Source organism: Tursiops truncatus, chromosome 2, assembly GCF_011762595.2.
Source record: "Tursiops truncatus isolate mTurTru1 chromosome 2, mTurTru1.mat.Y, whole genome shotgun sequence".
NCBI classification, from domain to species: Eukaryota; Metazoa; Chordata; class Mammalia; order Artiodactyla; family Delphinidae; genus Tursiops; species Tursiops truncatus.
This window is the reverse complement of record NC_047035.1, coordinates 90,528,047-90,554,511: the sequence shown is the minus strand read 5'-3', so window position 1 is coordinate 90,554,511 and position 26,465 is coordinate 90,528,047. Positions and strand designations below refer to the sequence as shown.

The 26,465-nt window shown below is 39.3% G+C and overlaps 1 protein-coding gene and 1 long non-coding RNA gene across 4 annotated transcripts in view; one reads left to right on the top strand and one right to left on the bottom strand.

The window, feature by feature from the left end:
- SLC12A1 (solute carrier family 12 member 1) overlaps nt 1-26,465 on the bottom strand; it is an 88,881-nt gene that overhangs the window by 24,921 nt on the left and 37,495 nt on the right. Inside the window, exons 10-18 of the mRNA XM_073800933.1 lie at nt 23,653-23,804; nt 22,380-22,487; nt 21,937-22,060; nt 20,061-20,162; nt 17,995-18,150; nt 14,424-14,523; nt 13,535-13,646; nt 5,317-5,457; nt 2,706-2,812 (exon numbers count right to left, since the gene is read on the bottom strand). Coding sequence (XP_073657034.1) covers nt 2,706-2,812; nt 5,317-5,457; nt 13,535-13,646; nt 14,424-14,523; nt 17,995-18,150; nt 20,061-20,162; nt 21,937-22,060; nt 22,380-22,487; nt 23,653-23,804 — 1,102 coding nt within the window. The remainder of the gene's footprint in view (nt 1-2,705; nt 2,813-5,316; nt 5,458-13,534; nt 13,647-14,423; nt 14,524-17,994; nt 18,151-20,060; nt 20,163-21,936; nt 22,061-22,379; nt 22,488-23,652; nt 23,805-26,465) is intronic.
- LOC117311094 (uncharacterized) overlaps nt 1-26,465 on the top strand; it is an 84,162-nt gene that overhangs the window by 53,614 nt on the left and 4,083 nt on the right. Inside the window, exon 4 of one of the 3 annotated variants that reach the window (XR_012330096.1) lies at nt 23,377-23,472. The exons of the other annotated variants lie outside the window; for them this stretch is intronic. This is a non-coding gene — a long non-coding RNA (uncharacterized lncRNA). The remainder of the gene's footprint in view (nt 1-23,376; nt 23,473-26,465) is intronic. 3 annotated transcript variants of the gene reach the window in all.

Genomic DNA, 26,465 nt, shown 5'->3' with positions numbered 1-26,465 from the left:
GTGCAGTTTGTGATTGCCTCACAATATGCAAACAAGTCTCTAGCCAAAGTAGACCTGAATTTTCAAATAGTGATATAAGTTCAGTATAATATGAATATCCATTCAAAATTTGAACCGTAAGTGAACTTCACTTAAAAAAATAGATCCATTCTAGCAAAAGTGCCACAAGGTAAATTTTGGATAAATCTTGTTTGAGGTGTCCTTGATTATAAAAAATAGACAATGTGTTCCACAAAAAATATCTGGGTTCTGCGTTAGGCAGAATAATTGTGGATCCCCAAAGGCATCCACATTCTAATCCCTGGAACCTATGAATATGTTACTTTACATGGCAAAAAGGACTTTGCAGGTGCGATTAGGTTAGGGACCATGAGATGGGGAGACTATCCTGGATAATGTGGATGGGCCCAGTGTAATCACAAGGGTCCTTAAAAGTGAAATTGGGAGGCAGAAGAGGAGGTCAGAATAATGTGGTGTGAGAAGGACTTGACCCGTCAAGAGCTTTGCAGATAGAGGCAGGGGCCGTGAGCAGTGGGCAGCCTCTAGAACGTAGAAAAGGCAAGCCCAGGAACTCTCTCCTAGAGCCTCCAGAAGGGAAAACAGCTCAGCCCACACCTTGATTCCAGCTCAGGAAGTTAGTGTCTGAGCTTTTTTTTAAAATTGAAGTATAGTTGATTTACGATGCTTTATTTGTTTCTGGTGTACAGCAAAGTGATTCAGTTTATATATATATATATATATATATATATATATACATATATATATATTATATATATTCTTTTTCATATTCTTTTCCATTATGGTTTATTAGAGGATATTGAATATAGTTCCCTGTGCTATCCAGCAGGACCTTGTTGTTTATCTATTTTATAAATAGTAGTCTGTATCCACTAGTACCAAACTCCTAATTTATCCCTCCCTCACCCCCTTTCCCCTTTGGTAAACCTAAGTTTGTTTTCTAAGTCCATGAGTCTGTCTGTTTTGTAAATACATTCATTTATATCATATTTTAGATTCCACATATAGGTGATATCATATGGTATTTGTCATTCTCTTTCTGAGTCTCAGACTTTCAACCTATGTATTTGTAAGCTAACAATTTGTGTTGTTTTAAGTCATTAAAATTATTTTAATTAAAATTAAACCATACTTAAGAATATTACAGAAATTTAAAATCTACTAGTTAAAGAAAAATGGTAAAATATTGTACTATTGTAGTGATACCCCTTTACGTTAATACTAATACTGTGCTTTACATCATAAAACAGAACAGAACGAAAAAGTTAGAAAGGGAAATACGACATGGATGTCTGATTGTCTTCCTTCTGTATTGACCCCAGTGCTGTCATAATAAAGTCATTTAACTTCACCAAACCAGCTAAGTTTTATACTATTACAAATTTGAGCCACCTTAACACTGAACTTTATTACCAAGAAGACCAATCATTAATTTGGTACAAAAGCCAGAAGTCTCCTCAGCTTGATATTACTGGGTTTGATTATTTTGGTCCTTTGAATTTTTAGAATGTTTTGGATGGTAGGGAGTTTGGAAGACGAACTCAAATAATTTTGTATCAACTGATGGACTCTTTGACTGAAGATTCACATATTTCTTTCTATTTGCTCCACACTTTTTTGTTCCCAAAGGTGAGGACAACATTTTACTGAAGAATCTGGATGACAGAGTGTGGATCTAATCCATTTCTAAGAATGTCTAGTCAGCAACTGACTGTGATTTAAAATATATCAAAATGCTGTTTGCTAAGCCTGGCAAAATGCTGTCCCTGATCACCTGGTTTAGCCTTAACCTACTGAACTTAGAGCACCAGCAGGAGCCAGATAGCAGCACGTGGCATCCAGCCTTTATATGTTTAGGGAACACAATTCAGGAGGATACATTTAATACATGGGTTCCCCAGGTTAAGAGGACTGTTAAGTGAATGTTTGTTTGGTCAGTAATGCATATAATTTCAGAAGATGAAAATTATTTTCTTATGCTTCTTTTTGATAGGACTAATATTAGAATACTTTTGTTATGTTCCCTAAATCTCCCCCAAATAATGGTAAATGTGATGCTCATTCTAGCAGGGGCCGGAGGACAGATCCTAGTATAAGGAGCACTGTGTATATGCTTGCTTTGCAGGGATGAGGATTTTTTTCCTGTGTATTATGGACTTTTAAGTGCAGCCAGACCTCTCAGCACGTTCTCCGCCCTGTGGTATGAAATCAGAGCGAAGTCAGAACCCAGACAGAGGAAATCTTCCATTTTCAGAGCTGTTGACACAAAAGATGGCTGTTAGGGGTAGCTAACATTGACCCCCTTGAGACAAAGCTGGTTAAGTATGTTCAGGCCTGGAAGAAAGGCTCAATTTTCTAGAATGGTCACTGAGGACACCCTGAGCTTCTCTGTATGTGTAGAATTTGTTTTCTCTTACTCAAAAGAAGGAACCAAGCCAGGTAATACTTTGTGTATTTATATACTTTTGGAGGTCGGGTAGCATTGGGATCATTAGTTTAAACTTTGAATTCAGTTGATCCCCTCAAGTTCTATTATATTGGCAGTGTTTTCTCACTTTGGTAAAGAATTCAGAGTACCAGGGGAATGTCTTCTTCTCAGGCAATTTATTCTGTACAACAGTGTCAGTTATGTACTGCCCTGGTTAGTGCTTTATAAGCAAGAGCATGTCTTGAAAGCCATCACTTACTGTATGATTCCCACGTAGTTTTCAATCTCTGTCAGGGGAGCCTTCCTCCAGTTTTTTTTATATCCAATCACCAGAGTGTTTGGTTTCATTCTTCCTAAGCCTGAGGCCTAAACAGAGGAGATAAACACATGGGCAATCCTTACCAGGCCAGGAAACTACCACTGCAAGTGAAAAATAATGTCCAAAAGAGCACTGATGTAATGTTCTGAAGATTCTGAAGATTAGATTACATTTTAGTGCATGTCCTTCATGCCTGTACTCAAGCATAAAATAGAAAGATTAGTTCTAAATCATCTCAGCCATAAATGGATTTTAGATGACAGAAATGAAGCTTTTCTAAATTAGCAGTCATTTGCATTTCTTCTGATACACTCATTAAAATGGTTCAATAATTTAAAGTCAAGTGAGGATCGGCTTATCTGTTGGTATGCGTGTTGTAACTTAGTGGTTCAAAGCTCATTTCCACCTGCTATATCCATAATGTCATTAGCAATAAAATGCATGTTTGGAAAATTCTTATATAGAAGGATCGCTGAAACTTCTACTTACATTATTTATTGAAGAATAACTGAACTATGTTTCCAGAACCTAAATCTCTTACATGACAGTAACATGAATAGCCATCTTCCATATCAGAAGTTTCATTCCCCCCATTAGATGACAGAATACGGCTTCCAGTTAATTAAATTTAATCCGGCAATATTACTGAACACCTATTAATTGCACAGTCCTGTGTTAGGTGCTGTGAGAGAGTAGTGAGGCATATTCTTGGGCCTGAAGGAGCTTAGAATAAGGTTGAGGTGATGAGATATATAATAATTATAATTCAAGTGCAAATGCAGTAGGAAATCATATGGAAGCATAAAGGAAGAAAATTTGAATTCCAGCTAAGGATTCATGAATGGTTTCATGGGAGAGGTGGCATTTGTTTTGGATCTTGCAGGTTGGTTAGATATTGACAAGTAAAGGTAAGGAGAGCAGTGGAAGTGAAGGAAGGATATTCTGGGTTATGTTAAGAGTGAAACAAATGATCAGAGGGGGGTATTTTAGAGGGGACAGTAGCAAGTGGAAAGAGATCGGCATTGATGGAGGGTTCCTGAAATAAACTTTGCCTCCACCACATTTGGTGTATTGCCCTTAGAAATGTACAGGTAGCAGAACAGCTCCTCTTAGAGCGGTCATCTGGCTCCTGGCAGGTGCACGGCAGTATAGATATAGTCTTTTCCATGACTACAGTTTGGGAATGTGGTCATTCATGCCATAATTTCTTTATTCAAAATGCTGTAGTTGTCGTTGCTTCCCTTTAATGCCACTCTGTCCTGCCCTTTTTGTCATGACCCCTCTGTGCTCCACCATTTTTCTTTGAAGAATTTCAGGTGAACAAGCTTTATGCACTGTCGAAATTTTTTACAATTTCTTCTGGATTAGCATACGAATTGTTTTCCATACCAATGTCCTTTCACTCCCTCTTCTTATTTTGTGTCTGTCCTCTCATTCCTAGTTGAAATTTATTATTTTACTAATCTTACATGATAATTTTACATTAAATGTGTAACCTTCCCAACGTATTTAACCAAAGAGCTACTGAAAAGTAACTCACTACTGAAAGAAAAATCAGCATCTTGCAATGACACCTATTTCTGTGGTTTATCAAATTAAAAACAGATGAAAAGAGACTCATGGGGGTACTGGATCTTTCAGAAATGGTTTCTCTGCGGACAGAAATGCATCAAATACTCTTACTCTCCAAAATATTACAATTTAATCAACATGTTTTCTTTCTTGCCTGTATAAGCCATCAGAGTTACCTGGAAGCAATCCTGAATTTTGACACTCCTGTAGGTGGCAATTCTAAAAGCTAAATACATCATTTAGTATATGTAGAATCAGGTTTTTCCAACCATACTAAAGCCCAAATTATTAGAAAACCAAGCCCTATAATTCTGAGTTTCTCTTGTATTGTTTTAGGATTCCCTGGCATTCTAAATTATGAAAATCAGAACTAGGGAAGGACTCTATATATTTATTATAGAAGGTGAGGAAAAAAGGGAAGAATAAGGGAGAAAAGATGGAAGGACTGTGGGCTTTAGTGTTGAACCACAGATATTATTACATTTTATTTAATATTCTGGAAATAATTTAGGAGGAGAGGGAGATTTTATGCCTGGGATCACCAGGAATTTATTTAGTCCAGTCTTGCAGCTGCCCTCGCACCATTTGCAAAAGAAAAAAGGAAAAGAATGCCTGACTTGAGCATTGCTATATTCAGTGTGAGATGTAAAAATAGTTTGAAGTTTTAATAGGATCTTGAATGTCAACGATCAGAACAAATTTGCATTTCAATAAGTATGGGGACAGAATATATGCTGTTGGCCAAAGGCAACCTCATTTTCCATTTCCAGTGAATCACTCATAGTTCATTGTAATAGAACCTCTCTGCTTCTGTTTTAGCTTTGCCTATCCCCAGGAATTCAAAATGAATTCCTTCACCATCTGCATTGATCTCTGATGCTAGTCTGCCCAACTGGAGCCATTCCATTTGGGAACTTCATTAAAACGGAGTGCTAATTGTCTTTTGCCTCTGTACTCATTCCCTCAGTGCCAGCCTTACCTGAAGGAGACTTCGGACACCGTCCCTGAAACAATATGCTGCCACTGCTGCATAAAAAGCCTTGATTTTGTTTTTTATAAGCCAGGCCTGCTTTTTTGCCATGCCGCTGTTCATCTCTTTAACACACAGCTTGCGCGGTCCCTGCGTGACACAATCAAATATTGGTTAGAAGCCCTGCTATTATACATCACGCTGCTGTTGTTTTCTAAAGGACAAAAATAGCCAGCAATGCCCCCATTGACTTAAGAAATGGGAAAGAGGGGGAAACACCTCACTAAACAGGACTCACAGAAATTCAACCTTCTGGAGAGGACCTGGGTTGCTCACAGTTTTCAGTTTCCATGCAGAATGTCTAGATGTATTAGCACCTACTTAATTAACTGCCTCATGTCAAAAGAAAGAGCTGAGGGCATCATGGCACGTGAGAAAAATACTGAAAATGTGATTGAAGAAGTTCAGGATAAATTCACAATCAACCTTCGACTCAAAAGCAAGAGCCACATTTAGGAACACCAAGGAAATCTCAGCTAGAGCCCAGTTTCAAGAAATGCGACAGCACTCTTGGGAGCCAAAGTATGGTGAGCTGCAAATCCTGGCAGGAACTACCACATCTTGACAATTCTATTAGGCCCATTCGTTGCTTTTCGTGTATGGTGAAGACGCCTTTGTACCACTTTTCCCTGTGTAATGTTGACATACTCCTGTTCGAATTAACATTTCCCACTACTCAGTGAAGTTGGTGGGATTAGAAATTCACATACCTATGGCATAGGAAGAACAGATTAAGAGAGAAGGAGGCAGGTGTTGCAGCGGTAGATGAAGCATTTTATAATTTCAAGATTTGAGCTCTGGAAACTCATTTTAATTAAAATTTCTGTTCCTGTTTCTTCTTCCTTAAATGTCCAAGCTAGCGCTGTTCAAATCAATCCCAAAGGTATTTCTGATTATCTACCATGTGCCTGACAAAGGTACAAATGTACTATTTTCCTGGGAAATTCTTTCAATTCATAGAGAGATTTGGTATTCTACTGAATTGTCTTAGATTTCTTACTAACCACCTCAGATCTTGGTGAAAGGCAGTGAGCAGGGCTGGAATGGGGCTTAAGATTCTGCATTTCTAACAGACTCCCAGATGCCACAGGTGCTGCTCGTCCTCAGATCATGCTTGGAGTTGTAGTCTTAGAGGGTCTTGGACTGGAGAGTGGTGTGTATGAAAAAGATACCAGGTTTTGTGGTCAGACAGAACTGGCTTCTAAGTTTGGCCACTTTGGAGGTAGTTAATGATGTCTGAGCTTTGATAAGTTATTCTGGAAACAGGGATCAAATAGCTATCCTGCAAGGTCATCTCAAGCAGTCATGATAAACTACCTAGTATGATGTCTGGAATATAGTAAGTGCTCATCCAAAGTTGATTTTTATTATAATGAAAGAGTGTTCACAATCTTGTTGAAGTCCCAGACCTTATTCCACCACTGTGTCTGTTCTACAACAGAGCTGAAAGAGTGCTCAACTGGGAGCTGGAGTGTAGGGTTTAGATCTGGCTCTTGGCACGTCTAGCTGATACCCTGGGTATGCCATTTGTTTTCTCTCAATGTGGGCTCCACATTTATAACAATAAGAAAATTATCTAGGCCATCACTGTCCAGTATGATTAGCCCTTATGCGCATGTTGATATTGAGCATCTGAAGTGTGGCTAGTCCATACAGAGAGGTACTGGAAATGTAAAACATACACTGGGCTTTGAAGCCTTAGTATGAAAAAAGAATGTGAAATATCTCATTAACACTTTTATACTGATTGTATATTGAAATGATAATACTCTGGATGCATTGCATTTACCTGTTTTTACTTTTTTTAATTGGCTACTAGAAAATTTTAAATTACATTTGTGGCACATATTATGTGTCTATTATACAACACTAGTATTCTCTGGGGTCACTTCCATTTTAACATTCTGTTTAAATTGGGTCAGATTCTTCTTTGTACTTTTTTTTTTTTTTTTTTTTTTTTTGCGGTACGTGGCCCTCTCACTGTTGTGGCCTCTCCCGTTGCGGAGCACATGCTCCGGACGCGCAGGCTCAGCGGCCATGGCTCACGGGCCTAGTTGCTCCGTGGCATGTGGGATCTTCCCAGACCGGGGCACGAACCTGTGTCCCCTGCATCGGCAGGTGGACTCTCAACCACTGCGCCACCAGGGAAACCCTTTTGTACTTATTTTTACCAGAACATTTTCTAGAACTTACCAACATATCAAAACAGTTTGGATAACTTACATTACAGTTAAAAAATAAGAATCTCCAATGAAGATGGAGAAGGTAAAGGCATAGGAAGGATAGTTATTAAACCAGAAGACCTAGCCTGAGGAAACATGTCATTATAGATCAAATTTTGCTCAGGGTTCTAACTGTCAGTGCATTTCAACCACTAGTCCTTCTTGGTCATCCTAGACACCATCAACTGCAAAGGAAAGAAGAAATATTTTATTCAACGAAGCCGAATGGTAACAACAACCATGACATAGAAGAATAACCAACAGCTAGGAAAGGTATCAGACTATGAGTATATTGAGTTGTACCACAATGACTTTGAACCCCTGGGAAAACTGGCATTTATTTCAATAAATATAGTCTAATATATATCTATTAATATTACAAAAATCCAAATTAAACATTAATTGTGACAGAGAGATTTACTTTAATGCCTAAATTTGCCATATTGAGAAGTCATAAAAATATTTCACGTAGAATCTCTCTTGGCTAAAAGCAATTATAATATCCTTGTAGCACACTTATTAATGTGAGGCAAGGCTACAATACAAATGTAGTATGGAAAAAGCAAACTAACAGAAAGGGAAGACACACTGGAATATAATTATTCAACATTCAAATACGTCATAGTCACAAAAATGAATTTAACCACCCAATTAAAATATTATAGAGATTAGCTCAGTTAGGATCCAAAATATGTGTATATAAATTAATTCAGGATTTGAACAAAGAAGCTGTAAAATTTTTGTATGTATTATAACTTTGACATCGATTGAGAAAGGGGTAAAGGAATTCTAATTATTTAGTCTGGAGAAGAAACTGACGTGACACTACTTCAAATAAATGAATATTATGAAAAAGAATTTGCAAAGGATTTCCAATATTATTGGGATCAAATAGAGGAATTTGGGCCAAATGCAGTGTTCCTTCCAACTCTTATATTTTAAAACGTTAAGAGTCTTATTGCTCTGTCTTTGCTTTCCTTGCCTCTCTGGTTGGAACTGTGGGAAAAAAATTTTTCCTTTTCCGATTTGGTGCATATTTCATCTCACCATGCATCCTAGTGCCCAGTCATAGGTCACCTCATTCTTCCCATGTTTTGTCATGTCATTATTTTATTAACATCATGACAGAGACTTAATGACTATAAGAGAATAAATTCATCTAAAAAAAGCATTTTCTTCTAGATGGAGGTGAAAGTTGAGATTAAAAGAAGGATGACAATAGAAAAAAAAAAAATGAAAATTTTTGTTTTCCCTGGGTTATCTATGCTTGAACTGCCCTCCATAAGCTGTAGAGTTAAAAGTTGGTTGTCTTATCTGAATTTGCTAATTTTCTTAAGAGATTCTTCGAATTCAAAGAGAGTTTTAGGTTTTATTAAGATATTTTGTAAATTTTCCAACAAAAAAAAAGAGAGAGAGAGAGAGAAAGGGTAACAGGATGATATCTTGTTAAAAGGGGATCTATATGAGGAAGCTGGTCAAAAGTTATTCAAGGTTATTGAATAGTTATTCAAAAGTTATTCAGGACAACCAAGGTTTAAAGAATATTAATGAGTAGGAAAACATTAATCAAAATAGATCTACATCTTGGTACACATAGGTGAAATGACTAGAAGAAAATCAGTCAAACTCAGATAACATTGCCTTTGGAGACAGATCCCTGGGGCTGAGCAGCTATAAAGGGGACTTCAGCTTGATGTGCAGTGGTTTATTTCATTTGAAAAGTGAGTGGAAGCATCTAAGAAAAATGCTAACTGTTGTTAATTAGGAGAAGTAGAATATGGGTGTTGTTTTATTGACTATAGTTTCGTCATATGAAATTGCCAATATTCAACAGCTTTTGACATCCAAAAATGTAAATTTCACATGATTCAACCTAATATTTTTCTTAACGCTTCCAAATAAAAAATAGAAGCAATCTAAAAAACAAATCTTTATTTTTCAGCCAACGCAACACAATGTACTTAATAAAAGATGCCACTGTAAACTTGAAAGCCTTTTGCAGTTTTAAGACAAAATTTAGAAAAGAAGTAAGTGTTGCACTTTCTGGCAATAATGACTTTATCTGATTGGCATTTTAAATCCCAGATCAGTTGGGCCACCTTTCCGTCTTTAAAGTATATTTGTTTTAATTTAAAAAAAAAAACAACCTTCCTTTAAATGCAACACTGAGAAGTATATGGGTGAGTGACTGCTGAAGCACGATGCCTTTTCACTTGATGAGCTGACAGTGTAATATTTTTAGAACTGAATGTAGTGTACCCGAAGAATTAAGGGTACATAAGTCCAAACTAAGTAATCTGCAATGATTGGTTTTACTATCTCTCCAGCTACTATGAATAAGTGAGGAGACTAACTGACAAAGAAAGGCAGTGTTTTTTAAGCCATGGTACACAGGGTAGAATTGGTGGAGATCACAACCCTTGACTTAATATTTGCCTGTTGCTGAACCCACTGAACTTGGCTATACTCAGAAATGCGAAGGGGTGCTAGAAGGTGGAATCCTATTCGTAGTCTTCATATGGTGAGAGGAGTGAGGCACACAAGAAAAAGAAAATTACGTGTTGAATATAAAGGCTTCTGGGATATAAGTGTATCACTGACTTATTATAAGGTAATTTACAGGAGAAGAATAGACATTATTTTAAGTTACCAAGCTGGATTCCTTAAAAAGTATCCCCCAATTTGTCCTGATGAGGGGTCCCTCATTTGAAATCTTTAGGCTTAGTAGAATAAAGCAAGAGGTAGGAAGAGGCTCTAATGGGTGAGTGTAAGAGTTAGTTGAATAGTTGGAAGGCTACAGTGCGGGCTTGGGGCCCAGCAAAAGAATAATTCTTAATTTCAACTTCAGCAGCTTCCAGGGCTACAATGTCTAGTCCTTTAAAAATGCCCCTTTGCAGGAAATGGCAGCTGGGGGCATATGTTTTCTGTCTACGCGCCAGCATCGAAATGCCATTGAGCTCTGAGTCTTGCTTCTTCCTTGTAGTGTATGGCACTTCATGTCAGCACTTCAAGTAACTGGAGTTCACCAGAGGGATGGAGCACAGAGCCTGGTGTTCGGTGATTATTTGGGTGGGAGTGCGTATCTCACTATTCTGTCCTGATCAAGCCACTGGATACCTAAGAGTCCAAGATCCAAAGTTTGGACCTGGTTTCTCTAAGAGAGGGTGTTTTAGGTTTCTGTTGAAGGGGATATATTTTCAGAATGAAAATGTTTAACCGTGGTATATCGAAAATATACCATAATAATAACTATCAACAGTAACAACTAAAATTAATTGAGCATTTACTGTTTGACAGACACTGAGCTGACTACTAGAAAGCTTATCTTACAGATTTCTCACAACTCTGTAACAAACGTAGGTGCTATCATCATCATATCATCAGCAGCAGCATCATTATTATGCCCATCTTATACCTGAGAAAATTGAGGCATAGGGAGAATAAATTATGGGCCCAAGGGACTCACAGCTAATAGGTGGCAAAACAGTGATTCAGAACTTGACTGTGTGTCTCAGAAGTCCATAAGCATGAGCTTCCTAGAGTTAAAAATTAAATTGTTCTCTCTCAACATCATTGTTACCGTTTAACCTTTGCCACAAGGTTGGCCTAACCACCAACCACTATGCTTTTGGGAAAAAAAATTTAATGGTAGGTCAACTTCCACTACATCCCCTTCCATCTGTTTCTTTGCAAAGATGATTGACAACTGAGCATGGAGTTGAAAACTGCTGACAGCATCTGCAGCCCCAGGAGCTCACAGAGAGTAGCTAACTGGAAAGTCATTAACTGATACAGTAACTATTTTCTGTCCCCAAGAGAACCTCAGCACCTGGGAGCAAGGCTCTTGGGCCTTACTCAGAGGGACCAGCACAGTGATGTATAAAGTGGTCCAATATACATGTCAAACAACCAGGGCCATTAGAGATACAGACCTAAGTACCTATTTCACATGAAATGGTGTTTCAGAATCATACTGTTTTTTATTACAGTTAAAGCAGCAAAGGGTTAATTTAAAGTAATATCTCATCTCTATAAAAAGACCTTTTCTCCCTTGCTAATATATGACTGTTTATACTCCAAGTTCATTTCTCCTGTCCTAAAGATATTTTATTGCCTGCTAAACTAAGTTTTCTCTAAATTGCTAGAGAAGACAAAACCCCCAAACTGCTTATTCCATCAAAACTGGCTCCTGTATTTTATTGGCCAAAATGAAATCCATTAATCCAGGGCACCAAAGCTGAGAGAAGGGTGCTTGATAAGATTTTAAAAAATCCTCTGGAGTCACTGTTGGTCATTACTTAACCTGTCAATCTTATGTAGTCAGTAGGATTCCCTCTACCGCCTACGGGATTATTACATTAAGTTATATTGTTTGAGTTACTATCATATAAGCACTTAGAGGAAAGAGAATATGACCATCTTGCTTCATATTGCATTTAGAGTATTGCCAAGTGTAAAAAGATGCTTAAGTGCTGGTCATGATGACATGTGGTGAATTAACCCCTGCATCATTGCACAGTCGGCTGGCCCCAGGGTTACGTAGCCTCCTGACAGCCCTATTCCCCTGTCAAGTATTGGAAGTTTAGGGAGTGGTATCTGATTCTAACAGCACTCTCAGGGATACAAGTCTGCTAAGGCTTTCTCCTTATGCTGTAACACAGAGCACAATTGGTTGACTTGGACCGATATGCTGGCTCTGTCACTTTCTTGTCATGTGACCCTGTGCATAATTTAATTTTCCTGAATCTCGCTTTTCTAATCAGTATAGTGAGAACAGGGCTTCTTTTCCTCTCTGCCTCACTAGACTGTTATGTAGATTGAAATAAGAAAAACTGTAGGAAAATACTTTGAAGAATAGGTAAGTACAATAATAATACACTGGCACTGTTGAGGATTTTGAGTGGTATGCGAGCATGAGAGAGAGAGAGAAACAGGGAGACATACACAGAGAGAGAGAGAGAGCACGTGAGAGCACACTGCAAAAACAAGTAGAAGTAGCTGGTTTGGAGAATTTAGACTTATTATTTTGTTATAATTTTAATGCTTTCTCCTCACTTTATAGATTGATGATTGGTCAATAATTATGGTTAAATGTATAGCATCTACTTTGAATACCTCCTGGGAAAACCATGAATAAGTTATCATTAGTCTACCACATACTTTCTGAACAAAAAAGGAACTCATTCAGCTCTGAATATTTATCTAAGGCATGGAAAACTTGGTTTAACTCCCTAGATATCTGTAGTGTCATCAAGTTTATCCAAATATTTAATCTTTTTTTTTTTTTTTTTGCGGTACACGGGCCTCTCACTGTTGTGGCCTCTCCCGTTGCGGGGCACAGGCTCCGTACGCGCAGGCTCCGTACGCGCAGGCTCCGTACGCGCAGGCTCAGTGGCCATGGCTCACGGGCCCAGCCGCTCCGCGGCACGTGCGATCTTCCTGGACCGGGGCATGAACCCGTGTCCCCTGCATCGGCAGGCGGACTCTTAACCACTGCGCCACCAGGGAAGCCCCAAATATTTAATCTAGATTCTACTTGCTTTCATTTAAGGCCATTCTGTCTGGCTCTCTCCTCATCAGTTAATCTATATAATAGTGCTCTCTGGCTCATTCTATCCTTTCATATTTCTGGGGACAGTTATCACCCCAAATATTTTCATTTGATTTCTGAGCCAATTCTCTTTTTCTTGACTCAAAGGCCATCATTTAGAAATATTTATCACTTCTAGTTGGTCTCTTGTGAAATCTGAAACACATTTCATCCACTCATTTAAATTCAGGGTCATGGGCCCCTGCTAGTCCTTGATATATGAATCAAGGAAAAGCGTCCTTGTCCAAACTGCCTTGCCATTCTCCTATCACTGTGTGTACCTGTTAGGCTCATGTAAAAGAACACAAGTGAGCAGGGAGGAAAAAGCACCTTCAGGGGATGAAGTGGCTCTTACCACAAAGACTTCACAGCAGATGCAAAGGCCACTGTTCTTGGTGAAGGCGTGAGTTATATCCAAGAGAGCAGGTCTTGTCATGGGTCCCCCTGTTAAGACAATGCACTGGGGCCTGGAAGTGGAGAAGAGAAGGTGTGAGAACTGGCCATGGCGAGAAGCCTGTGAGCCCAGAACCACCCCAATGGAATGGGCTGGTACAGAAGCCTTGGCAAAATGGGACAACTGCTCTCCTGTTTCTTGGGTTTCTTACTAGAAGTCTTGAATCATCGTGACTTCCTGCGAACCTTGCCATCTTTGTATTCTTAGTTTAGTTAGTGACAGTAAAAATGTAAAGTAAGGAAGAGGTGGTCTTCGGTTCCCCCTGCCTTTTTCCTCTGGACAATACCCTATCCCAAATCCCCAATACAACCAGTCCTTCTCCAACCAGTATTTTCATGTTATTTTCCTTCACCCTCCTTTCAAAGCTTGTGGTTTGAGGTTCCATTCAAAATAAGATATAACTAATGAAGAACTTAGAGTGTAACTTCTCCTAAGGGAATTCAGTAAGCCACAAAGCCGTAAGCTGAATGGAGACAGCAACAATGATTAATGTGTGTAGGGATTTGGGGACATCTCTCTGAAATCATGTCACTGAGATCCCCTCTCTATCTGTTCATGGAAGGTGACAGCCAGCACTATGAGAGATTATAGCTGGGGGTGGGCACAGCTCAGAGTAGAAGAAAAGAAGCGCTCATTCATAGGAGGTGCTGTCATGAAAATGTGGCAGTTTTGTAAGACTGCCTATCTTAGAATATATCCATGAAGTGTGTGACTAGTGCATTGGTCTCCCATAGAGGAAAGCTACTTCTAATGTGAAATGACACCAGGATGCCTGAGAAGCCAGTTTTACCTGAAATTTTTCACATGGTCTTCCACTGTAGTTAGTTCCAGAGCATTGTCTAAAGCACTCACGTAGGAAAGAGCCTGCGTGGAGGAGCCCCAGTTCACATCTGTGGACGAAGGAGAAATCTGGCATAAAAGCACCCAGCTTCCCTCTGTATACTGTGAATATTTTTATAAGCCATTCCCTTCTATGATTTTCCTTGGCTACGTCAGCAGTGACGAACGCCCAAATAAGAGAAAACATAATGTAGTATTTCCTAGAAAGAGCAGTGTGTCCTTCTATGAACACTTTGTGAATTCTTAGAAGTGAGACCTCTCTTTCCAGCTAAGGATCAGACTTTAGAGCTGCAGCCTAAGAAACCTTACTCGATGGGATAGGCTGTGTTATAACCACATTGCAGGCAAATAGATTTGGGAAAATGGTCAGCCCCTGAATAAATTCAAGAGGTCTTCACAATTCTTAAGCTGAAAAGAAAAGAAGCATTTCTGCATACATAGACAGTGTGCAGCAATCTTTATATTTGAATAATAAAACTGAATAGCTTGGGAATTCTTACTTCCAGATGTCCATGAAGAGGGTCAGTCTTTAGCAAGCATTTTAATTTGATTTTTTAGGACCTAATCTTCATAATAAGGGAGGTAAGCACTGCCATGTCCTGACTTAAATTTAAAAAATTAAATATTAGATGGATCCTCTAAATTTTATAAGAAGTCCCTGATGGGAATGTACAGATTCATCCCAGATGGCAGACAGAGCCATCTCCCCAGTCTTGCTCAGAATAGCCAGGAAAATGATGAGCTATAATTATCTGGAGATAAAGAAGATTAATATTGATTGTGTTGACTATGCACTGGGCATTTAGCATACCTTAGGTAATTTCATTCTTCTAAAAACCATATTAATCAATTGGATATTTATATGCAAAAAATCAGCCTTGAGCCATTCCTCACATCATATACAAAAATTAACTCAAAATGGATGAGACATAAATTAAAAATTTAAAGCATTAAAACTTTCAGAAGAAGTTTGTAACCTTGGATTAGGGAAAGATAGATAAGAAGCAAAAAGCCCAACCATAAAAGAAAAACATGATAAATTAGACTTTATAAGTATTAAGAATGTCTGCTCTTCAAAAAAAAACTGTAAGGAAAATGAAAAAACAAGCCACAGACCTGCAGAAAACATTTGCAAAACATGTACTGCTAAAGGATTTGCATCTAGAATATATAAAGAGGTCTTACAACTGAATAATAAGAAAACAAACAACTCAAAAAATGGGCAAAAGATTTAAACAGACACTTGCCAAAAGAAGGTATGTGGATGGCAAATAAGATGTTTGACATCATTAGTCATCGGGAAAATGCAGACCAAACCACACCAATTAGAATGTTTTTTTTAAAAAGATCAACTGACAGTAATAAGTGCTGCCAAGGATGCAGAGCAACTAGGACTTCCATTCACTGCTGTTAGGAATGGAAAACGATACTGCGACTTTGGAAAACAGCTTGGCAGTTTCTTATAAAGTTATGTGTACACTTATTACATAATCATAAATCCCACTCCTAGAGAAATGAAAACTTGTGCCCACATAAAGCCCTGTGTGTGAATGTTTATAGCAGTTTTAGATATAATCACCCCGAGCTGGAAACAACCCAAAGGTCTATCAAAGGTGAATACATTTTTTAAAAATTTGAGATCTAGTCATACAATGGAATACTGCTCAACAACAAAAAGGAACAAACTACTTTTACCTGCAACAACATGGATGAGTCTAAAAACCTCATGTTAAGTGAAAGAAAGCATACACACAGGCTACACACTATTTTATATGGTTCTGCATAATACTCTGGAAAAGACAAAGCTATAGGAACAGAAATCAGAAAAGTTGTTGCTAGGGGCTAAGTTGGGGGGAAGAGATCGCACAGAATCTTTTAGCGATGACGGAAATGTCCTCTGTCTTGATTGTGGTGTTGGTTACAAGACTGGGTAAGTTTGTTACAACTTACAGACTGTACATCTAAAGGGGTTTGATATTACCATACATAAATTATACCTGATGTTAAAAATGGATAAAGTGATAAAGAAAAGCAACAAAAGCACACCCTCCAAAGTAGTTACTACCTTCTCTATCTTACTTGTGGAGTAATGGTAAGGAGAGTGTGAGGATGGCTCAGGGCCTGTCTGGCCCCTGAGACTGGACCTCTGAGTGCTGCACTCCTTAATCTCTAGCCTCTCCCAGCTTCAATCCATCCTTCTCACTGGTTCTAGAGGTAACATCCAAAGTTCAGATCCAACTGAATGATCTGTGGCAGCTTCTTGCTGCTCCAGATTCTTTAGCACGACACTTAAGCTTGTTCATCTGGCCCAACCTACCCTTCCAGGCTCACCTTCAGGCCCCTTCTCCTCAGCACCCAAGGACTCCATCGTGCTAAAGGCCTTGGAGCTTCCTAAATACGCCACATACTTGCATGCTTCCTAACTTCACTCACACTTTTTCTTCTGCCTAGAATAACCTTCCCTCGCTCTATCTGATTAACCAATCCTAGTCTCTTGCCTTTTTTTTTTTTTAAAGTAGCTTATGTGTTCATTCAACAAATATTTATAAGTACCTACTGAGCGCTTGACCCTGGGAACAAAAGCCATGAACCAGGGAAGTTTTCTTTTCTTTTATAAATTTATTTTCTTTCTTTTTTTTTTTTTGGCTATGTTGGGTCTTCGTTGCTGCACGTGGGCTTTCTCTAGTTGTGGCGAGCGGGAGCTGCTCTTTGTTGCGGTGCGCAGGCTTCTCATTGTGGTGGCTCCTCTTGTTGCGGAGCACGGGCTCTAGGTGCTCGGGCTTCCGTAGTTGTGGCTCACGGGCTCAGTAGTTGTGGCTCGCAGGCTCAGTAGTTGTGGCTCGTGGGCTCTAGAGTGCAGGCTCAGTAGTTGTAGTATACGGGCTTAGTTGCTCCACGGCCTGTGGGATCTTCCCGGACCAGGGCTGGAACCCGTGTCACCTGCATTGGCAGGCGGATTCTTAACCGCTGCACCACCGGGGAAGCCCAGGGAAGTTTTCTTGTACATCTCTACTCACAGTTAGTCATTTCTTCTCCTTTTCTCAGTAACTTGTCCATGTCACTCTCACGGTGCTTGCTATATTGTAGTATAGTTAAGTGCTTATGTGTAAGACTGTGCTTCTTGAGGACAGGGACTATATCTCGTTTATCAGGACTTTAGAAGGTGATACAGTGGACAGCTTGTGGGGCTTGGTATCATACACACTCTAGTTAAAATATCAGCTCCATCCCATCCTGACGGTTACCTCAGCGAGTGGTCATCTCTTTGAACTCCAGTTTCTTCATCTGTAAAATGGGACTAACAGTACCTAATATACAGCACTATTGTGAGGATTAAATGAGTACATTTAAGGTGCTCAATGAGTTTAACTATTGTATCATATTACATTATATTATTAATATCCACCATACACATGGCACACCTAAACACATAGAGGCTGCCAAATAAACATCTGTTGAGTGAATGGATAGTTAGAGAGTTCTTAGGAAACCCCCTGCAATACAAATCCATCTTATCTTACCTGGCTTCTTGTAAGTCACATAGATATAGAGGAAGAACTCAATGACATAGGTGATGACAGCTGCCCACCAGTTGATGACAAACATGACTGCACAGCACAGAATAGCTCCAAAAAGAGATACCCACATGTTGTAAATACCGTATGCAGGTCTCCATCCTGAAATTTAAAAAAAAATCTATGTGCCCAAGAAAACCTTCCACACTATCACCATCATACCACTGTGTATTATTAGACTGTAGGTAACATGTGTGCTTAAAAATCAGAACTTTTAGGTCAAGTTCCTAACTCTATTATTTGCTTTCTGTGATCTTGGTCCCTGGCCTATGAAGGTTAATTACACCAAATAAGAAAGCTGTGAAATGTAGAAAATGTGTCAATCATAGCCCCTCCGCACTTCCTGCATGCCAGGATGTCTTTCCAAACAACGAATTCCTAAGCATCTGATATCTATGCCATCAAGAGTTGAAAGGAGGCAGGAGAGATGGAAAGAGTGGGGAGTAGCGGGGGGGGGGGGCGGTGCTTGTGGGATGAACACCTTGGTGGCTCAAGAAAGAGAAGGTTAAGACAATAGGCTTATTGTTCCCATGGGGAGGGCAGAGCAGTCATCAAAAGTCAATCCACCGACTTCGTGCTAGCTCTGCTTTTACTCTAAGAGGATCGTGCCTGCCCTTTCAGAAATAATAATCTATGGCAAAAGAGGGAGAAATTTTTCTGTAATGGCTTCTTAAACCTGATGCATTAATTTATCCTGCATTTTGCAAAGAAAATATTTCTCACCATTCATATATGCATGAGGGTTTCGGTGTTCTATTAGTTCCCTGAAATGAAAGAAGCTGGGAGACAGTATGGTCAGGATAAAGAAGCTCCGATTTGAACGGCCCATTTGGTTTATGGGTAAAGCATATTTTAAATTTGGAGTTGCCAAAACACAACAGAACTTTCCGTCTTCAAGAGCAATTTCCAAATTGGCCACAAGATGGAAATAGCACTTCAAGAACATCACTGGAAATGCCTTTATTTTTCTCAGTCTGAGTCTGTGTGTGTGTGTATGTTTCTGTGCTTTTCTATTATTCCTCTTTTTCTCTCTTCCTCTTCTCCTCCTTCCTTTCCACTCTTACCCCTGCCAACCTCAGTTACTTCACTTTGTTCTTTAAAATGAACACAACATGGTCTGGCAGCACACATTTCTATGATCTGCTGTATTCACTGACCAGAACCTTTTGTTCTCTATTTAAAACAAGGCAACAAAACAGAAACAAAAATTCTTCAGTTATCTTCTGGAGCCTAGTGGCCTTGAGTGGATGAGGCTCTCCTTCCATCTATATTTTGTCATATTTGCAGCAGGTTTTCCAAAGGAGGTTTGAGTTCCTGGTAGACCCTAATAAAGTGAAGATGTGTTTATATCCTTGATAAAAGTCCTTGTAGTGAAGAACTTTCTGAGGGTTGATAAAGACAAGTCTCTATTCTGGTGGAAAGGCAGAAGAAAATGAGAATTTCTTCTAACTGGCCGGTGGAAGCAAAGAAGAGGTGAGGGGTGAAAAAGATAGGGGAAGGTTCTTTGGTGTGAAATTTTGCACCACTTTAAACACCAGTGTGAGGAGTGCAGGGATGTCACCAGCTTCAGTGTGAATCTGCACTGACTGCACTCAGCAGGTAATTGTGGGAACTACTCATCCTTCTCTTCTGCACCATGGGCAGGAAACAAATTGATAGTAAGGAAGTTGCAAATATATACATTCATTCCACTTCTGTGGTCACTTTCACCCTGGAAATAAATAGTGGTGTTTTTCTATTGCTGAAATAAATGTGGTTTCTCTTGCAGTGAATAATTTATTGCTGCAGGAGAAAATTGACTTTATGGTTGGTCAAAAAGGCCATTGCTCAAATGATTTCTTTTTCTATTTCAGAAGTCATCCCCCAACTTACCAAAATAAAGTGAATTACACCACCCACTAGGATATAAGGAAACATATAAACACAGATCAGGCACTTTTCACTGACTTATTTCATTTTATTGAGACAAACTGTTTGCTTAGGTTTATTTTAGTTTTGAAAAGTCAACTTACCTGGAGATTTGGCATAAGAGGCATGAAAGCAGGAGAAATTAATAAGTGCATATGAGGCCAGGAAAAAGTTGGAGATGATGGGAGCAATGGTATTCAGTTCCGCTGTGAACGAAGCAGAATTGAGTATGTACATATGAGTGATGAGACCAAGGGCTGAACAGCTGTTATAGCCTGCTGGAAGCTTGACTTTATTTGGAAATTGAAAGCATAGCTAGCATCCGTCAAAGTTTAAGAAGTTAGTGATTTTTCTTTGGGGCTGCACTCATTTACAAATGTATTTTCAGCCAGGGTTTCTATAAAGTAAGAAACGAGAAAACTTACCAATCAAAAAATATAGACAATCAAGACCTCTACCTACAGAAGATTCGAGTGGAAGTGGATAGAGTATTTGGAGACCAGGCAAATGACAAACTCCCCTGTAGCTATATCAGAGGTACCAAACATAGTGTTCTTTATCTGCTTTGTATACAATCAAAAGGTTCCACAGGGTGACAGGTTAGTTAAATACCAGTGCACCAGAACCATCTAACTGGATACACCTCCGCATATACCCAGCTTGCTCTCTCTGACTTTCAGAGTTTTTGTTAGTCATTTGTACTTTTCTACATCTCTAGAGAATTCTACCTCTCATGGTTTGCCAAAAAAAGTTTTACCTCAGTATCTAAATGTCCAATATGTTTGAATCCTAGCTGGGTTGTTTACTGTATGATATAAAAATAATTTAGAGACATTCTCGTTTATCTGAAGATCAGACAGCTATCAACCTCAGTGATGCAAACGTAGGTGGCAGCTGGGTGTGACTCTAGAATACGGATGCCAGCAAGAAAGCAGGCAAAAGTAGCTGCCACGAAGCTGGCGCCACGAAGCTAATCTACAGCGTTCTGAAAGAGTGACCTTTGAGAGTATTATTTGATTTATACGATTTTTAAAACTTTGGGCTATTTGATCACTTAAATGCAGTCTAGGACAATAATTTGAAGTCTTAAAGTTTAAATTACACAATTGAAACATATCTACACATCATCGCTTTTTTACTTAATTTTTACAAATGTAACAAACACAGATTTAAAAAAAAATAAACAAAAGACTGATTATGTGTAGATAGAGGGTCACTTCCTGAGTTTATGTGATGACACCACTGCTGAATCCGGCTCTGCCTGTCTATGCATAGTTACCATCGTCCTTGCCTTTTGCCTCTTTTCCTCTAATATGCTCACCCACAATCGTGGCACCCTAGGGAGGAGTGAGGAATGTGCAGGCTAACCATGACGCATGTGCCTCTCCAAGATTGTGTAGCTGTTTCTATATTGCTCAGGGAGAAGGAGCCGAGATTATTGCTTAAGGAGAAAGAGCTGAGGTACGTGGTTCTCAAACCTTAGTGGTCTGTGAACTGCAGGAACTTGTAAGAATCAGATTCCTCCGTCACCAGAGATTCTAACTCTGGCCTTGGGCCTAACGAATCTGCACTTTATCAAACCCACAGGTGATTTTCATTCTGATACAGGGGGTCAACAGACCACATTTTGAGAGCAGACACTTCAACTCTCCTGCTGGCTGTCAGGAGATGTAAAGACAGGTGGCAGCTGGGGGACACAGTGGGATTAGACAGTATTGGGTGGGTTGGAGGAAGGCTTCGGTTGCATTTGGTTGGATGGATTTCCCACATTCAGATTCAAAGAAGAGATTAAAGTCCAAAGCCCACCTCAAGTCCTCAAAGGCCCTCCACACACAGGATTTCTCATTTCCTTCTTAGACAGACTCCAGTATTCCCAAATGGGGTATTAAACATAAAACAGGTAATGTCTCAAGCTCAAAGGAAAACCCTATGAGTAATCAGAATTCTTTGGCTTTCAATAAGAACAAGAAAACTACAAACCAATAAGAATGAACGCCATGGCTATAACAAAAGTGAGAAAGTATCCTCTCAGGGGCTCATTGTTTTTCCCATATCCCTTTGCAAAGAACTGCAGGGCTTTGTAGATGTTGTCCTTGCACAGAGCCTAATGGAAAAGAAGAGGAGAAATTCGTCATTTATATCTATGCACAGTCATTTTCCCTGGGTGATTCTAACAAGATTTGGGGAAAGACGAAGTGATACGTAATATGAAGCACAAGTTAACACTGCAGTTTATCATTCTTTATATTATTTGTATTGATCTTGACTATGTGGCAGACACAGCGTTGGAGCCAGATGCAAACATTAAACTGCTTCAGAAAGCGATAGAAAATGATTGCCGGTGAGAATGGATATTTCAGCTTGATCCGTGTTCAGTGGCAACAGAAGGAGGGGAGAAGCACATGCTCTTGTGTCTTTGTCACCTGGAAAACTTTGGGTGCGCTGACGAGGGAGGCCAGGGCTGAGGAGAGTGTTGCAGAAAAGATGCCAGCAGTGATGAGGGGGCCAAACCCTGACACCATGCTCATGACCTTGAGGAGAGAGGTTCAAGTAAGGAGACTCATCCAACAGAGAGTTAAAAAAAAAAAAAAATTTAAGCCAAAATTTTATGCAGATGCTTCCGTTTCCACTTTCTGTGATTTGGAATCTCTTTAATAAGCTAATTGCTTCTAATCATATATTTTTTCCCCTGCTTCATTCTCAAGTTCTTAATAATTGTTTTTTCAAAATGGAAATGGCTTTATTGTTTGTTCTGTTTTTTTAAATAAAAATAATAAATGCTCACCACAATACATCCAGAAGATACTGTAAAGAATAAACAGGGAAATGATTTCAAGGATTTTGACAACATTTTCCCCCTCTGTCCTTTCTGGGCATCTGTTTCTTGGACAATGGGAAATTCTATTCAGCAGAAAGTGGTATTTTAATAAGGTTTGAGGAGGGACCCAGCTGTTTACCAATCTTTTTAAAGGCATTAGCCTTTCTTGTTCTTCCTGCACATAGAGGCTTTTCAAACCTTTGCTTTTTCTGTGCTCATTAAACATAATTTTAGATCTGAGACATATGAGATTCTATCAATTTAAGTTATATTTTGGAATAATGACTTCAGCTGAGTTAATTTCTCTTTGTTGGTTGTTAAACTAGATGAATGAAGCCTTCACGACAAATTTGCTTCTCCCTCTGCTCACCAATCATTCGGACAAATTAATATGTTTTAAGTTCCACAGTTTCCCCAACTTCCCTTGTTCCTTCCCCCTCACTTACCTCCCCACAACTGCCACTCACAATTTCCCTCTTGGCTTTGTCCTCCACACACTCCAGGACCACAACAGAGTCTTTTCCTGAGCTGAAGCCCAGGCATGAAATGCATTCCTAGTGCTAGCTAATCAAAGTCTCAAAGTCTCTCCATCTCCCCACCAGGAAATCTTACACAATTGATTGGAAGATGCGTAATGGCGGTGGTAATCTTTCCCTGGTGACGCAATTCATGCAACTGCCTGTTCTCTCCCCACCACAGTGAGTGTAACCACATAATGAATGCCTGTATGACTCCCTTTCCTCCCACACGAATTGTTCCTTGCTGAATTCGAAATAGTCAATAACTAATGTGTTGCGGGAGTCAGAAGTTTCATTATACATGATGTTCTAAAAATGGAAGCAGTAGCAATAAACATTATTATTTTTTGAGGTTCGAACCTGGAAATTGTTCATCAGCCCATACTGACATGGTTCATGTCGACATCTTGAGAAGTCGTAGCCTAACCCACAGGCTGCTGAACCATTGCAGTTCATCCCAGAAATGATGGTGTCATTCACGCTCCCGGTGGCATCTCGGACCACACAGGCCCCTGGGAAAACAACAAAGCCTTGTCATTTCTTTATATGAAGGGTTCTGCTCCCTTAAGGTTTTTCTTCTGAAAACATACTTAGTTTACTTTGACCTATCCTGTCTTCATTGTCAACACTTCCTCTGACTGGTACATGGAAGTTCCCATCCTCTGAGGCCTGGGAGTGACCCCTATCTCTAAGAGGTTGCCGCTTCCACTGCCTTGGGTAGTTTAAGTCCTAGCTTTTTGCCTGCCTCTGGAAGACACTTGGGATTGAGACTCCCTTCCTTTCAGCAGTGCTTTGCACATAATATTGATTCAATTCAAATTTCTGGGTTAGTGCTACTGATTGGGAGTTTTTCAGATAGAAGAATTTATTTTCTCATCTGTGAGAGACCCAAGGGATGACATTACTGAATTCTAGTGATTAGGAGAACTGAGCTCTTATTTTCAACTAATGATTTTCCTTGCATAACTTTTTTTTTTTTTTTTTTTTTGCAGTACGCGGGCCTCTCACTGCTGTGGCCTCTCCCGTTGCGGAGCACAGGCTCCGGACGCGCAGGCTCAGCAGTCATGACTCATGGGCCTAGCCGCTCCGCGGCAAGTGGGATCTTCCCGGACCGCGGCACGAACCCGTGTCCCCTGCATCGGCAGGCGGACTCTCAACCACTGTGCCACCAGGGAAGCCCTTTGCATAACTTTTTTAAACCATTATAATTTTACTTATACAATTTTAATGGTTTAAATGATACAGAAAATATTTTGAGATAAAATATTAAGATTTCCTAGGTAATATTCATGGTCAAATAACATCCTATCAAATATTTATCTCAGTCTATTCTATTGTTTTTATACATTTGGGTATTTCTGTTATTTTCCATTACAAACAATCCTATGAACATCTTTGCACATAAAATCTTTCTTCTGTAATTCGAAGCATTTCTCTAGGATAGATTCCCTAAAATGAGTTATGAACTTTTTAAAGATTCTTGATATATATTTTAATCACTGACTGTTATTATTAATTTTTCTAACTGTTATCTCGCCATTATGTATTTGATAGGATTATTGAAAGATATGAACATAGGTGTGATATATAAACTTTTGTGAACTACCTGAAGGATAAATACTTTGCAAACTAAATGCTAGTCAATGAAACTGTTCATTTTGCTTTTCAGTCTCCAGGCAGGGTGAGTTCTCATTCCTTACTAATTATTTTAAGAGACGTCTCAGCAACAGATACTAATAGGAACCCTCAATTATAGGCATGGAATTCCTGCTCTTTGAATCTGGGAAAGACTTAAAGCTTGTAGAATCTTTTAGTTGAAAGAGCCATTTAAAATAATCAGTGCAGGAATCCTTTTTATATAGCCCTGAGAAGTGGCCTGCCAGCCTCTGCTTAAATACTTGAAAGTATGGATGTTGGTTACCAAGCAAAACTATCCATTTCAGATTTTACCTTTTTGCATTGTTCATTTATGTTGAGCTGACTTTTTAAAATCATGTGTTTTAACTTCTGCATAGTAGAACTCCCCAAATTCCTATGAAGCCAAGCCATGAACCATTATTTGCTCTAATGACAGGCCCAGGACCCCATGACTATCCTTTTCTTACCCTGGAAAAAGTATAGGAACACAGATTTTTCTACCCATAAGAAGCAATAAAGGAGACGAATCTCTGAAGTCAGGTCTATTCCTTTACTCATTTCTTCCTCCTTACTTTGTGTGAGAAAGTAAAACCATTTGGGAAATTTAGGTGATTTCAAGGTCATTAAAAAATGTGTCGATTTCCTAAAGCACTGGAATAAAATCTCTTTGCCTGTAACTAAACTTGGAAATGTCACAACAATACAATTAACAACATTATCCAATTTCTTGAAATAAGAGACAGTGAGAGAAGAAAGAACCTAAGTTAATTGTTTTGTTTTTTTCTGAAGAATCCAACTCCAGATATATGTACTTTATCAATTTCCTTTATAGTAAGCAGAGGACAATCAGGATGTGCCCTTTTAACTGGCCATCTGGGCTTCCATAGTGGTCCAGCCTGGAGCTGTATTCCTGAGTGTGCACAGAAAAGTTTTCTTCTCTGAATGTTCCACATTCCTTCCTCTCCAATAATGGCATAAGCTTGAGGTGACCCCCAACCAGGAGGAGGTGTGGCTGCAGGCAGCACGTGGAACAAAAGTCAGCTTAAGAAGAGCAGGCATGACAGTCTCTAGGTCCATCCACTTCACTACAAATAGCTCAATTTTGTTTCTTTTTATGGCTGAGTAATAAGACTGTCATACAGAGTGAAGTGAGTCAGAAAGAGAAAAACAAATACTGTATGCTAACACATATATATGGAAAGTAAAAAAGGTTCTGAAGAACCTAGGGGCAGGGCAGGAGTAAAGATGAAGACGTAGAGAATGGACTTAAGGACACGGGGAGGGAGAAGGGTAAGCTGGGACCAGGTGAGAGAGTGGCATGGACATATATATACTGCCAAATGTAAAATAGATAGCTAGTGGGAAGCAGCTGCATATAGCAGAGGGAGATCAGCTCAGTGCTTTGTGACCACCTAGAGGGGTGGGATAGGGAGGGTGGGAGGGAGATGCAAGAGGGAGGGGATATGGGGATATATGTATATGTATAGCTGATTCACTTTGTTATACAGCAGAAACTACCACACCATTGTAAAGCA